This window comes from Xiphias gladius, chromosome 24 (genome assembly GCF_016859285.1).
Source record: "Xiphias gladius isolate SHS-SW01 ecotype Sanya breed wild chromosome 24, ASM1685928v1, whole genome shotgun sequence".
Lineage (NCBI taxonomy): Eukaryota > Metazoa > Chordata > Actinopteri > Istiophoriformes > Xiphiidae > Xiphias > Xiphias gladius.
In genome coordinates, this window is record NC_053423.1 from 11,772,455 (window position 1) to 11,786,657 (window position 14,203).

The 14,203-nt window shown below is 39.1% G+C and overlaps 1 protein-coding gene across 2 annotated transcripts in view; it reads right to left on the bottom strand.

Moving 5' to 3' along the window:
- gabbr2 (gamma-aminobutyric acid (GABA) B receptor, 2) overlaps positions 1-14,203 on the bottom strand; it is a 126,401-nt gene that overhangs the window by 47,381 nt on the left and 64,817 nt on the right. For both annotated transcript variants that reach the window (XM_040121592.1, XM_040121594.1), the window contains exons 8-12: positions 10,226-10,306; positions 9,187-9,337; positions 8,703-8,835; positions 6,796-6,903; positions 3,533-3,655 (exon numbers count right to left, since the gene is read on the bottom strand). In XM_040121592.1, the coding sequence (XP_039977526.1) occupies positions 3,533-3,655; positions 6,796-6,903; positions 8,703-8,835; positions 9,187-9,337; positions 10,226-10,306 (596 nt within the window). The remainder of the gene's footprint in view (positions 1-3,532; positions 3,656-6,795; positions 6,904-8,702; positions 8,836-9,186; positions 9,338-10,225; positions 10,307-14,203) is intronic.

The following is a 14,203-nucleotide window of genomic DNA, read 5'->3' on the forward strand; positions in this document are numbered from 1 at the left end:
AGTCTTATCTTTCGAAAAGCAGTTTCTACCCGTGGAGACCTCAATTTTTGCCCCCAAGGTGATGAGTCTCCGTGGGTTATTGTACATTCAGGTGAAAGTTCCCACCAGGATATAAGAAAAAGTGTACACAAACACACACACATACATACATACATACACACACACAAAACACGTTTACCTTTTTTTTATATAATGGCATTTTCTTATTGTTTTTTTTATCTATTATCTATTGTATTTTTCTTAATGAATTATACTCTTTTTTTCTCATCTCATCATTGAATTGTATTATCTTTTATGCTTTGGCAATATTATTAACCTGACATTCATGCCAATAAGGCATACTGAATTGAATTGAATTGAATTGAATTGAATTGAAATGAATTGAATTGAATTGAATTGAACTGAATTGAACTGGATTGAATTGAATCGAATTGAATTGAGAGAAAGAGACAGAGAAAGATAAAATGAAAAAAATAACTGACAGAGGACCATTGCAGGGAACTGGAGGGTTGGCCTAGCATGATGTGAAAGCTCACAGGAAACTGGGTAACTAATGGTCCTTGACCTTGCACCAATTACTGTTAGTCAGTCAGAGCTGGTCTCACTGGCTCCTGAGCCCCATGACCATCCACCATGGGCCCATTCACCCTATCCCCTCATCCAACCACCCCTATTCCATCTAAGTAGGTGTTTGGACCAAAAATTGCACTGTGTTAAAAAACACAAGCGACCGTGTTGGTGGTGGCATGTTGCTACATGTAGCAGGGAGAAAATTAAGTCCGGTTTGACTACACTGTTGTATTGCCTTGCTGCAAAAGTTGAGCCATGTTCAACATTTTTGTTGGATGACCCTATGTTTTTTTGTTTGTTTTTTTTTTTGGTTGGATCCTTGTGCGTCATGACCCCCGCTGTGCCAATGTAGCAGCTTCATTGAAATTATTGAGGAGGTAGAGTTATTTGATGCAGTGATGAAGTCGTTCTGAGCAAAGTGTAACTCTCCTCTTTCTCTGGCAGTGCAATATGTTTATTTGTTTCTGTTTAAAATTCCTTATATTGTTTATTTCCATAAATGCAGTGTTTGTCTATAATGTGTTTTTCCTTAGCTTCTCTCTTGTCCTCACCCCCTTACTGTGTATTTGGGTTGCCTTCTGGTTTCTGGTCCCACCTGACAAGCCTGGAGGCCCTGAGCACAGAGGAGCTCGAGGCTGCCTCTCCTCTAGCTGAGCCCCAAGGGTCCACTGCTGCTGGTGCTGGAAATCTGGCAGGCATGAGGGGCCTCTGCATCAGCCCAGGCATGCAGGTCCATGACCCCGGAGGGGGGGGGTGCAGGCTGCAAACTGGGTGGTTAATATATTCACAATGCTCCCCTGGCTGGAGGCTTAGAGTCTTAGGATACTCCGTGAGGACCAAAATGCACACACTGACAACATTCACAAATGAATATGTTAGGCAGGGCTTTACTACACCCTTTAGGCAGGCTTAAATACATAAGTGGCTATCATCACAAAGGACATACGGCTTTGTCTATAGTTGTACAAATGTGGTAAGTATACCTTCAGAATGTGACAAAAGCAGGACAAGAATGTAAATAAGTCTGGTGAGATATCAGATGTTTCTTCAGAGATCTCCCACAGGAATCTGTTCATCAAGGAATGAGACAGATAAAAAAGATTCAGAAAGGCTGACCTGCTCCCACTGCTCTTAGATATGCACTATTTATCACTTCACAAGATCTTCATTTAATCGAAGACACGAAAAAGTAAAAACTGGGTGCAAGACAGTGTCAAACACCCTTCCATCCCCCGCAGGACCTTGGCAACAAGCAAGCAAAGATCCTCCATTCAATACAATCAAAAGAAGTCTCCATAAAAATCTACCATTAGACCCCGCTTCACTGGAGTGACCTTCTGATAACCTCTGTTTATTGGAAGGGTCAATGAGGATCCAACCACTGCTGTCAAGTTCTAAAGAACTTTGGGCTCTTGGGAGGCGGTTAACAGTCTTGTGGCCTAAATACAGAATTCTAGGGGACTTGAAAGACAACTCATTAGGGAAAATTTCCACTTAGCAGTATCCATGGTCTGTGGTCTTCAAAGACAGATGATTTAATCTCAGCTGCAGTGGAATAATTTCTCCTGCTTGTTAGTTGTTAGCAGCAACAGTAAAGTAAACATGATCTTTCCTGTTCTATTGAAGTATTTGTCAGCACACAGGACTAATATAGTATGTAGCAATGTAAAATCATTTTTTTTCAGTAATGCAATTGTTACTTCAACAAACCCAGTGACATGAACATATCCAGTAAACAGGTAAGAAAAGAAAATCTACTTTAACATGACAGCAGATAACATGTTATTGTCAGTCTCCTTTTGAATTATTCTCGCCTCACTCGCATTCTTTGTTTCACATAGGGGACAGACTTACCTTCATACATTCACATTTAACAAACCACAGCTGCGCTGTTCTTCATTTCGAACAATTCAGTGTCAAACACAGATACAGTACCCATCCCATTTGTACAGTATCCCTCACTGCACCAGCTCCATAACCCATTTTACCATTACACTGCATTAGTTGCCCTCGGCTTAATGTGAGCCCATATTTTTGTGTAACAACTTAATAGATTGAGGAACGAATGAGTTCCGCAGCCTCTTGTGTTTAACCAGTGGAACATTGCACCATCTATTCAACAGCATGAGCTGATATTCTCAAAAATAAAACAGAAGGAGACTAGACTCAAAGCTATTTTAAAATATGCAGCTCAAAATCTTCCTGATTCAAGTATTTAACCCACCATGTTTAAACAGTCTGCTAGACAGACTAGTTGTAAGCTGTACAGAAAGACAGAAAGAGATGTACCAAACATTGAAGCCATACTGTAAAATATATGATACAGAAATACGGGAAAAATAACCAATCAATCTGCCAGTTTATCCAAAGCAACTGAATCCTCTGAGAAAATAAATATGCAGTTGTGCCTTGCTAATTCACTGTCTGCATTCCTTTAATACCACTGACAGTTATGTGCTAATATGTCATGCCTAATTGAAAACACTCTTCACACACCATCAACCTTTGATGCTAAGCTACAGGATGTTTTAGCCAATTGGGCACACTGCTAGACTAATCCTGTACCAATCTTAGACAATGGGAGTCTTCTCTAACCAATCACAGCAAAGCAGAGTTCATTTCTACTCTACACCACGCCACCTCTCCAGCAATGCCAAGTGCCTCTTTTCCAACAGGCCTTGCCAAAGTCTCACATCCAAGCTGGCAAATGTCCGGCCATGGGATGAGCACAGGAGGCAGCGATGGCTCACATCCTGACCCAAAAATAACAAGCACAACAAAGATGCTTGCACTACAGCCCAAGGCGGACATTTTGTTTGCCTGAATCCCAAACACAGATGCATTTTTAGCAAGAATCTGTGTCACTGGGATTCTCCCAGCTGAGGCAAATCATGTTAAAACATAAACAAACTCAAGCACAAGTTTAGATAAGATTTCAAAAAACATCAAAATGCACACTTACCTCCAAGCTGTACTCTTCGACAGTCCTCTTAAGCGGGTCCACAATCTGCCAGCAAATGAGGATGCATAAGTCGATTAGCAGCATCCCGCCAACAATAATCAACAACTTCTGGTCCTTGATGATCTGGAGGGGGACAAGAAGATGAGATGCTTATATTAAACAAATAGCCCACACCTGTTAATGTTATGTAATAGTGTATGTGTCTGTAGAGCTATTTCAAACAACTTTTCTTATTGATCAATGTAATTATGTGAACCAAGTGATTCTCTAATCAGGAACGGATTACAATGCATTTAGCTGCAATTAACAACCTACTAGAATAGGAGATCTGCCAAACTGAGTCCAGTTCAGAATTCAGTACTGACACTGTTTACACTGTGATACATGTATATTTAGCAGATTGTACTCCATTGCCACAGGACTGAGAACCACTGGTGGACATTCAGTTCTGACAATACTATGCCCACAACAAGCTATTGATTTGATTTGTTTTGGCCAGAGAATGTGGAAAACATCCACCAAACAAGACCCAATGCTGTCGACCAATAAAGCTCCTCTTTTCAACCATGAACTTTAGAGGGATGAAAGCCATGACCTGTTTGTGAAATTTACTTATAATAGCTGTTGACTGTCTGGAACCGCAGATCAAAGGAAAGGTCAGGGAACACAGGCAGGGCTGTGTCTGGAGAGTATCACATAGCCCAGATGCAGCACAGTGGTCTCACACTCTCCATCCGCCGGTGGGCTCAGGATAAGATACGTAAGGGGATTGTTTTTTGATCTGCTGTCGTTTGATTATGTTGGCACTGAACAAATATTTGCAAGGCATGGCAAGGCGACTGACATTTCTTGTAGAAATATTTCTATGCTTTAAGGCAGGCCAGTGAAAAGAAGCAAAGCAGGTCAGATGTCAAATGGCTGCTTGAAAGCCAATGAAAAAAAATATCTGATGCCAAGATAGACAACAATTAAAATACCTACATATTAAATGAAATACATTCTAGTAAAATCTGGCTGATGAAACTAATAATCTATGATTCCAACAAGTAAACAGTTGTAACAAAGACATGCAAGATGTGTGATATTTTATGGAAAATTACAAAACAAAAACGAAAAAGCTCTACACCACCATCTGCTCAACTGTGATATTTGACTCTGCCAAGTGAGTCTGCGAGACAAACCATGTAATCACTCTAAATTACCTTAAGTGTTATCTATTATTTTCTTTCCCTCAATATTATTGGCACTCTGACATATCAGTTGGGTTCTAATGTGTTTGTTTCTACTGATGATTTTGATTGAGAAAAAAAACCCAAATTACCTAAAAAAAATTATTAGATGTGCACATGGCCCCGAAATATATATATATATATATATATATATATATATATATATATATATATATATATATATATATACACACATATATATATATAAATTTACATATATATACATATACACACATATATACATACATATATATATATATATATATATATATATATATATATATATATATATATATATATATATATATATATATATATATATATATATATACACACACACACATATATGTATTTATATATTGTCTGTGTCTGTGTTGTGTATTTGTTTGCATTTGGAGAAGGAGGACATTGATTGACAGTGCTTTCCCCAACAATGTCTCTGGCACCGAGCTCTTTCAGAATTGAAGGAGTGCCGGCCGCAGCCCACCGAGTGGAACCCTTATCAAACACACATCTGATTTACAATCTGTGCTCTCAAAGTGTACGGGAAAAAAGATGGAGTGAGGGATGCACTTCCAGCCCTACTGTTTGAAGAAAATATGGCTAACACCTGAGCTTCTCTGTCCCCTGACAGCGGCTGGCACAGATTTCAAGGAACCCACAGCAAATATCGCTCTACTGAAGCCAAAGCACCTGCATTCAATCAGTGTGGAGTAAGTGTGATGTGTGTGTCTTTGTCCCCTGCACACAGACCCAGGCCCTGAACCAACAGAGAATTCATATTGAGGTTTAAGGGCTGAAGTATGCGGTAGAGGCGAATACTGCTTCTGAAGAAACATCTGTTTTGTCTCTGTTAGCAAGGGAAAGCGGGTGAAAGAGGATGAACTGAGCATAGATAATTGGCTGTGAAGGGTCGAGGAAAAGTTACTGCACACAGAGAGGTAAAACTTTTTTCCTAAAATGATTACTCTGAAAAAGACAATGAATCAAAAAAATATTAAGGGCCAGGTCCAGTGTCATTTGGTAAGAGCTGCAAAAACATGGTGTTGATGATCTTTTATTAACCTGACCACAAATTTACAGTGGAAACAGCAAAAGTAGAACTCAGTCATGGCTCCTTGTTTTTGAACCTGTATTCTTTATTCTCTTTATCATCATCTATACTTTGCCCTTCTTTTCTCAGCTTTCCCTTTTTTCTTTTCACAGTGTCCAACCTACTTTCGTTGCCATTTGTGCCGCATTGTTTGTCTTGCCCCTTTCTCTGCCCTGCTTTGCCATCCTCCTTCTGTCTCTCCACCCTCCCTTCTGCCACTACTTCCTTCCCAACATCCCTCCAACCTCTCTGACTCTTTGATCCATCCCTTGTTCCTCTCTCTCTTCCCACTCTCTCTCTCTCTGGCAGGCCACCCACACTTCCTCCAATATGCAAGAGGGTGAGAGGGAGAGAGACAAAGAGAGGGGGGAGAGCAAGATCTATAAATACAAAAAGGCTGAGCACAGTTACAACACTCAGTGAACTCCGCACCAATTTATATAACTAGGCTAGTGAAGCACATTGTGTCAGATGTTTAAAAAGAGATTTGTATTTCTGAACCTTTTTTTATTAACGAGAGAAGATTCTAAAAGCAGGTGCCAGGAGCTGCCGCTTTTTTAACCAGTGTTTGTTAAAAAGCGTGAGTCTGAATGCAAGTATCCACACACCAGTGTTGGGCTTATAAAAAGACATATGAAGCATCCTGGTTAATACTATCAGGTCTACATGTTTCAGTGGAGAAACCTGGGGTTATATCAACAGGTAGTTATCGTATCTAACAGAGGCAGATGGCGTGATAAAAAATAAAACGTTGAGAACCAGATTTAACCAGGAGTGATCGTGTACCCTTTAATGGCCATTAACGAGGATAGCTGCCTCTAATGTGTTGAAAATGAATAAATGATAAAGTACAGTTGTAAAGGAGGCCTACAAAGTAACAGTACAAATCAGGAAATAACATTTTGATCACTCTTTGTTTCTCTCATATATTTCTTTCGTACCTTCTTCTTCATCTTCACATTTTTGAAGATTGCGTGCACCCTCCAGGTCTTGGCAAACATGGCTCCGAAAGCTGTGGTGTATCCAACGATGAGAATCCATGTTCGAACCTATCAGAATGACAGGAACATACATAATTGTGTCATGTCTTAAACTGGTTATCAAGCCTTAAAACAACATCTGATCTGACAGGTAATTGCATTTTTTTTAAAGAAGTTAATTCAAAATAGCATTGTGAAGCATTCTAAAAATAAGAAGCTGTCAGGTTTATTTTTCGTCTCCAAGTGTTGAGCTCTTGGAGAATGTCCTGGACCATGGAAGCTGTCATACTCCTGAGAGCTTTTCATCTTAATGAGAAACAAAATGTAGACCTCTTACTGCTTTGACACAAAGGACACTGCTGAAGTGTTTTAAAAGCTTCGAGTTTGAATATAGCTGACAAAACCCTAATATAGCTACAGAGTCTGAATGTGTGTAGGCTTCTGTGCTTCTGTATACTTTGTGTTTGACTGCTGCATGTGATACACGTGTTTGTTTTTGTGTTTCTCTGTGTGTGAACCCCTTCTGTACCACACATACTGTATACCTCCACACATTTACACCTGGTTCCCTTCTCGTGATACTCTCTACCATATCTAGAAAGCAATAAAGTCAGGCAGGGACAGAACGCTGCGTAAAGAAGACAGCAAAAAACAATTACAGCTTCTATTCTCAAGAAGACCAGCAGATATTGATTGATGGTGAAGGGATCAACCTCTGTGCTTCTTTGCTGTAGAACCTTGTCTGTAGTGACAAGCTCTGTTTTGTCTCTGTGGCAGAGCTTCAGCCAGGTGGTGGCATCTCAAAAACGTGCCCTGCCTAACATTATTACTTTGCTGTGCATGTGTGTGTGTCTGTGTCAGTGGAAACCCGTTATCACTGTAATCAAAACTCTTTAATTAGTCCAGCATGTACATAGTCACACAGTAATGCTACCTGGGGGAGAGACACTTAATGTGCTCCATGCTAGCTAGAGACCCGGAGAGAGAGATTCAATCAGTTTTTTACTTAGAGTCTGTCACATAGTTCATGACATGTGATTAGTATTTCAGCAGTATTTTCTAGATTTTAGCTCATTTTATATACTGCATATGAAATAAGAAAAATGCTAAAATGACCTGAAGAGAATTTAATTTACTCTATGTACCAAATAAACTGAATACATTGACTGTGACTGTGAATGTCAGTACAAAACCTACTGTAAACAAAAATAAAGATACAAATGATCAAAAAATACATATAATAGACTTCAGAATATAAAATAAAATCCAGGGAAATTTGTCAACGCACTAAGTACATTCAGTGATTAAAGTTATTCCGGGTAATATGTGATTTATAAGTTAATTATTTGACTGTTTGGGGGATGTTTAAGTGACTCGGGTGTTTAACTTTCGGCAGTGGCAATCAAAAAAAGTTCAAAGACTCAAAATAATGGCATCAGAGCTTAAATGATAAGCCGATTAATGGATCAGTCAATCAAGAGAACATTAATTGGCAACTATTATGATAGTCAATTAATTCTTTAAGTCGTTTTTCAAGCGAAATGCCATCCATTCTCCAGTTACATCATTACAGTTACAAGGTTTTGCTGCCATTCTTTAGCTAATGTGATAGTGATCTAAATATTTTTGGGTTCATGCAATTTGAAGACATTACTTTAGGCTTTAGGCCAATGTAATTGTGAGAAATTTACATTTTATAGACAACAAAAAGAAGTTAAACGGATTCATCCAGAAAATAATCAGCAAATGAATTACTAACTAATATAATGGTTAGCTGAGGCCCTAAACTGCAAAATTCACTTGTGACTTTTGGAACTGAATATGACGGACATCCAGCCCCGGCACTGAAAGGTGTTGAGGAAACTCACAGTGCAGAGGGTCTCAAACTCTTTGTCAGAGACAAAACCTCCATCCAGACCAAACAGGAAGATAGAGGCATAAGAGAGCATGCCTCCTAGGATGATCAGGTTGTTCATGTACGGACTGGACATCTTGATTAGTCTGGAGAACAGATGATTAGATTAGAGTAGTTTCAAATAGACAGGACAGAATAGAATCCATCAGTCTAAAAATACAAGTAAAGTATGATATTCTTGTATAGAGAGTGAAATGTGAAATAATAATCTACCTCCAGATGGTTAAAGGTTAATCATCATTCTTATGCTTCATTATTCTTCCATTTCAATGCTGCTCAGTCTCCCATGATACCTCCCACCCTTCATTCATCACTCTCTTTCTTCTCCCTTAACACCAACCCACTGCACCGTACATATATCTATTTCACCTTCAATAGCTAGCCTTCATCTAACCTCTCCCTCTCAAAGCTGTGCTTCACCAATACTGGATGCTGACCTGTGGTTGCGGTTCTTGATGTTAAAGAACAAAAAGGCCCCGGCCATTAGCATGCCCAGTATGGTGATGGTGGACAGGATGCTGTACAGGGGCACATTGATGTGGCGGCGCTGCAGACGCACAAATGTACGATCCTTGGGAGGCTCCACACCTAAGAAGGAGATAAAGTGTGATGCAAGAGCGAATTTTGATTTAAGACAATCTCTCAACATATATGAGTCTCATATATAATGTAACACTGAATGTTGATTTCATGGCATATTATCCTATCTGACAGTGGTTTTCTGGACATCTTCAGTTTCTCCAGTGAGGTTTCTCTCTTCACTTTGACTATTTAAGACCTGCCTCTTCAAATCTTTTTCCTTTCAACTACAAAACATGACATTGAAGTAAACATTCAGTTATTTTACACCCATTTCTTAGTCCTCGGTTTTCCCTAGTTGTGTGCATGTATCTTGAAGCACCACGGTCAAGTTATTGTGGTTAGACCCCGCACTTTCTTATCTTTTGCTCTATTTTTCACCTGTCAGTGTGCCAATCGATCGCAATGGCATCATCTTACACATCTCCACTTACTGTGGTCAGGGATGTGGAAACAATCATTTTATATGGTACTGTCCTAGAGTTTCTGTGTGTGGGGCAAGGGTGGTGAAGGGGAGAATTGCCAGGGGGATTGAACAAATTACAAAATATGTCAACACAAGCAAACACAGGAGGGGTGAAAAATGGACTGGTAAATCATTTAGCTGAGAGGGGACAGTTCAGAATGGTAAAGGAGAGCGGCAGGTCCTGACACTGGGTGCTAGTGGTGTCAGAGTATGTATGTGTGCTAGAGAGAGGCTTTGGATTCAAGTGAGCAAGTGAACGAGCAGAGAGTACTGAGGTGGTAAGTGATGGGCTTGTAACATATAAAATACACATCCAATGCATCAGGACACCTTTTTTTTTTTCCTACAGTGAGTTATACATCTCTCAGTCAATGGTCAAACAGACACACACAAATGCAGGAACCTACACTCATATCTAGCCTTCTTCATACCTTGGAACCTTATAGAGTTGTTGATGAGGTCCAGCACATCAGCGATTGCGTTGTACTCTCCCACCTTCACTTCCTGGCCCTCTGTTAAAAAAAAACACACACATATGTAGAAATTAAAACAAAACAGATGTAGTAAACCTGTCCAAACTGGCAACTGGATGCCAAAACCCTTTTTCCTTCACTGTCTGGACTTTCAAAGCAATTATAGCTGCTCCATAAAATAGTTTTAAATAAGGCTAATTGGCTACATCAATGGTAGCGACTCTGTAACCAAAGTAGTGCTCTGTACTAAATGTTAAAGTCAGTGCGCTAACATGGTCACAATGACACTTTATGGACATTTTATTTCTGTTCTTTTAATCTTAAACAGACCAAACAGACCAGTAAACAGACACTAAAAATGTAATAAGCACAAATGATACAACAGTGAACATCTCAACAACACTAACAACAGCAGATCCCACCACCATTCACCTTTCCATCCACTAGCACAAAAACATTTTTAAATTTTGATCTGGTGATGGCACTCGATAAAAAGATGGGTGAACAGAACATGAATGAAACATGAATGTCTGTACCAAATTTCATGGCAATCCATCCATTGGTTGAAACACAAATGTACACCTCATGGTGGCGCTAGAGAAAAAGTCAAAGGACCACCAAAGTTATAGGGTAATGTTGCCTGAGAACCATGATTGTCTGTATAAATTTTTTTTGCAATCCATAAAGAAGATGCTGAGATATTTCAGTCTGGATCAAAGTAGTGGACCGGCCAACTGACCAACATTGCCATCACTCGAGTCAAGCCACTCACAAGGCTAAGAATGATACGTATGACCAACAGCCCAACTACTAGCTGAATGGTTACCCCAGTTTTGGAGTTTTCTGGCTTGAATCTCTGGCAAGTTATGTGAAATATTTCAGGTATCCGACTTAATTCACCAATGAAGTGCTAAAATATCGGCTCGCGGATACATATCAGCTTGATGGGTTTATAAATTGTAGCTCCAGTGAACAAGTAAATCTAATTCAAACCGTAATTGGACACGGTGAAGAATGGCCCAGCTTTAAGTCGTACAGTCTGGCACAGAGGTACAACCTTCTAGAGAGCTGTAAATCACAGAGAGATCTTCCAAAACCCATTAGTAATATAACAAAATATTCATAACATAGAATTTTAAGGCACTCAGTAAGATTACATTTTAAGATTCTCCGTTGGTAGCTTTCAGATGCAGCTAAATATGGTCAGGAAATGGTCTTCCTGCTTTATACAGTCTCAATTATCAGTTTATTTTACCTCAAGGAAACCTAAATGGCAATCTAGAGCAGATATCACAGAAACCATTAACAGGAAAAGACATAAAAAAGCTAAGATGTAGCAAGCGCAAGCTTCAAATGCAAACTATGGGAAGAATCTTCAACTGATGTGGAGAAAACAATAAGTAAATGCAATCCTACTTTTGTATTTATATTACATTATACAGTACGTTGACTTAAGTATTTTCTGGATAAATTCAAAGGATTGTGAACTGCTGTACACCCCAGCCTGTAAACACCACAGTCTCTGGAGTTCTGCTCAAACACAGCTATTTCATGATTTAGTGTTTTCTCTTTTAGAAACAACAATGAGTCCCTCAGGTGTAATATTGGAGGAAGCATGACGTTGTCAAACAAACCTGGGCCTTCACTCTTCTTCACTCAAAAAGATTACTCAGAGTGTACACCAGGGAGGAGAGAGGTACGGGATGGGAGCAGAGGACAGATTATTTGGATTCTTTTTTTGTAACCACTACAAACAACCTGCAATTTCTTCTGGTGTGCACGCACAAATCTCCTTCTGCTTCTCTCTGTTATCACTCTGATAGGCCCATTGAACTCCTTGGTAGTATTGTCCTTGACTAGGAAAATGACAGATAACATCAGCCTTTGCAGCATCACAGGGCACTGCGTTCTTCGCCCCTCTCCTCTCGGTGAATCACCTCATTTGATCTCCAATTCTGGCCTCAAAGCATCAGCAAGTGCAGGAAATGTTAGACTATATGTTACCACTTCAGTACAGTAAATTTTATGTACATACACAATTACGATTTGTATTTCTCAAACTTCTCTGTGCAGAACGATCAATGACTGTGTTTCCCTTGACCACATCCTTTGTTAGGATCTAAACAGCAGAAGGGATTGTATATCAGCTCTCCTACTATGGGATGCTAAAATACTACCAGCACTCTGTCCCCACAGGGAATATTGATGGCTGCAGCAGGCTGGTAAAACTCAATGTGTTGTTCAGCCTGTGAAATCACATCTCATACCATTTTGTTTAATTAGTTACTCTTAACAACTGTAAATACAGGTGTGTTTTTCTTAATTGGTCAACTTTTTAACTTAAAAAAAATTCATGATATGGCATACTGCATGAAAAAAGACTTAAGGGTCTTGAAAATGTATTTTCTCAATCAGCGTCTTATTATGAGTGACGGGGTCCTTCATGTGGAGAGAGTGTGAGAGATTTCTGCATCTTTGCTTTTGTCCTTGCTTTTCTCATTGGTTTGAAGCGCACAGAGCTCAGCCGAAAAATAGCGATGTCTTGTAGTTCGGTGCACCAACCATGGTTTAGCAACATTTGAATCTAAATTTTAGGACAGTTGGCTGTTTCTCCCAAACTTTAACACTGAATGTTACTTATTTAGTCATGAATTGTCATATTATTGAGAAATACTTAAGATTTGGAAACAAGGTTTTAGGGGCTTTAAACTTAATGGAATTTTCTTTTAAACAAACAAAAGTTATGTTTATATTTAGTGTTACTCACCAAAACACAATATGTGTCATTTAGATCTTACAAATGAGTTAAATGCATTCCTTGCTAAAACACACTTGTAAATAAGATTTTTTTGAATACTTTCCAGAAATCCAGATTGTGTACGTCAGTGTTTCATTGCTTGCTACATTTCTTTGCATCTGCCACCACTGTAGATCGGTCGAGTAGTTTTAAACCATTGGAAGAAATGTATCACCCAATGTGTCACCCACGTACATGTTATAAACAAAATGGATACCCAGTTGTGAAGACATTGCTTCATCACACTAAACTCCATATAGAGGGACTATAAAAGAACTGAACCACCAACAGCAAGACTGCTACAAAGTTGAGTCATATTCACCTTGTCATGTCAGTTTTTTCAACCGCTACAGTATATACTGTATATATCTGAAATACTCTTGTTGTGAATACTGTTCCTCTTTCCCAGTGCAGTAAGTATGTGTTCACTGTAATTCTCAAAACTGCTCCACGAGATGCTCAGAAAAAAAAGGGGGAAAAAAAAAAAATCACATTTTTTTTCTCAACTCAAGCACAGATGAATTGACCTCACTGGAGCAGAGCCTCATGCCGGTTTGAAAACTCAAATATCAAAGTGGTGATTGCTGGACCTCATTTACAGCATATGGCTTTCATAATGCTGATGACCAGGCATCTTTTATCAACACAATCTGACCCATCTCTGTAGCAGCATTTGTAAATGTGATTAATTTCATTTAGAGTTATTTTTTGGTGAGGTGCACATTAGTTGGTTTTTGATCAGGTTTATCTTATTTCGTTTCATGTCAAATCTGTGAAAATTGCTACTTCGTTTAAAAACATTGGTGGTACAGCTCAATTATATTCTTGTGGGCTTTTTAAGTTTAAAGGACTGTGAGAAGACTATTGCCTGGAGGTAAACTGACAGGAATTAGGCTGGTACTAGTTCAATTGCTTGCAGAACATGATAGAAAAGCAGGAAATTAATTCTTACTCGAGGGTTGTTGTAGATGGTAAATGCTATCATATATCTATAATGATCTAATACATCTTAACTTTTTACCGACACACATCGCATCTTCACCTTACTGAATATATATATTATTGAACCTCTCCCTTACAGAGTGACAAAGGCAATATTTCCTTATCTACCGTGCCTGGTAGTGTGTTGATTTAAAATC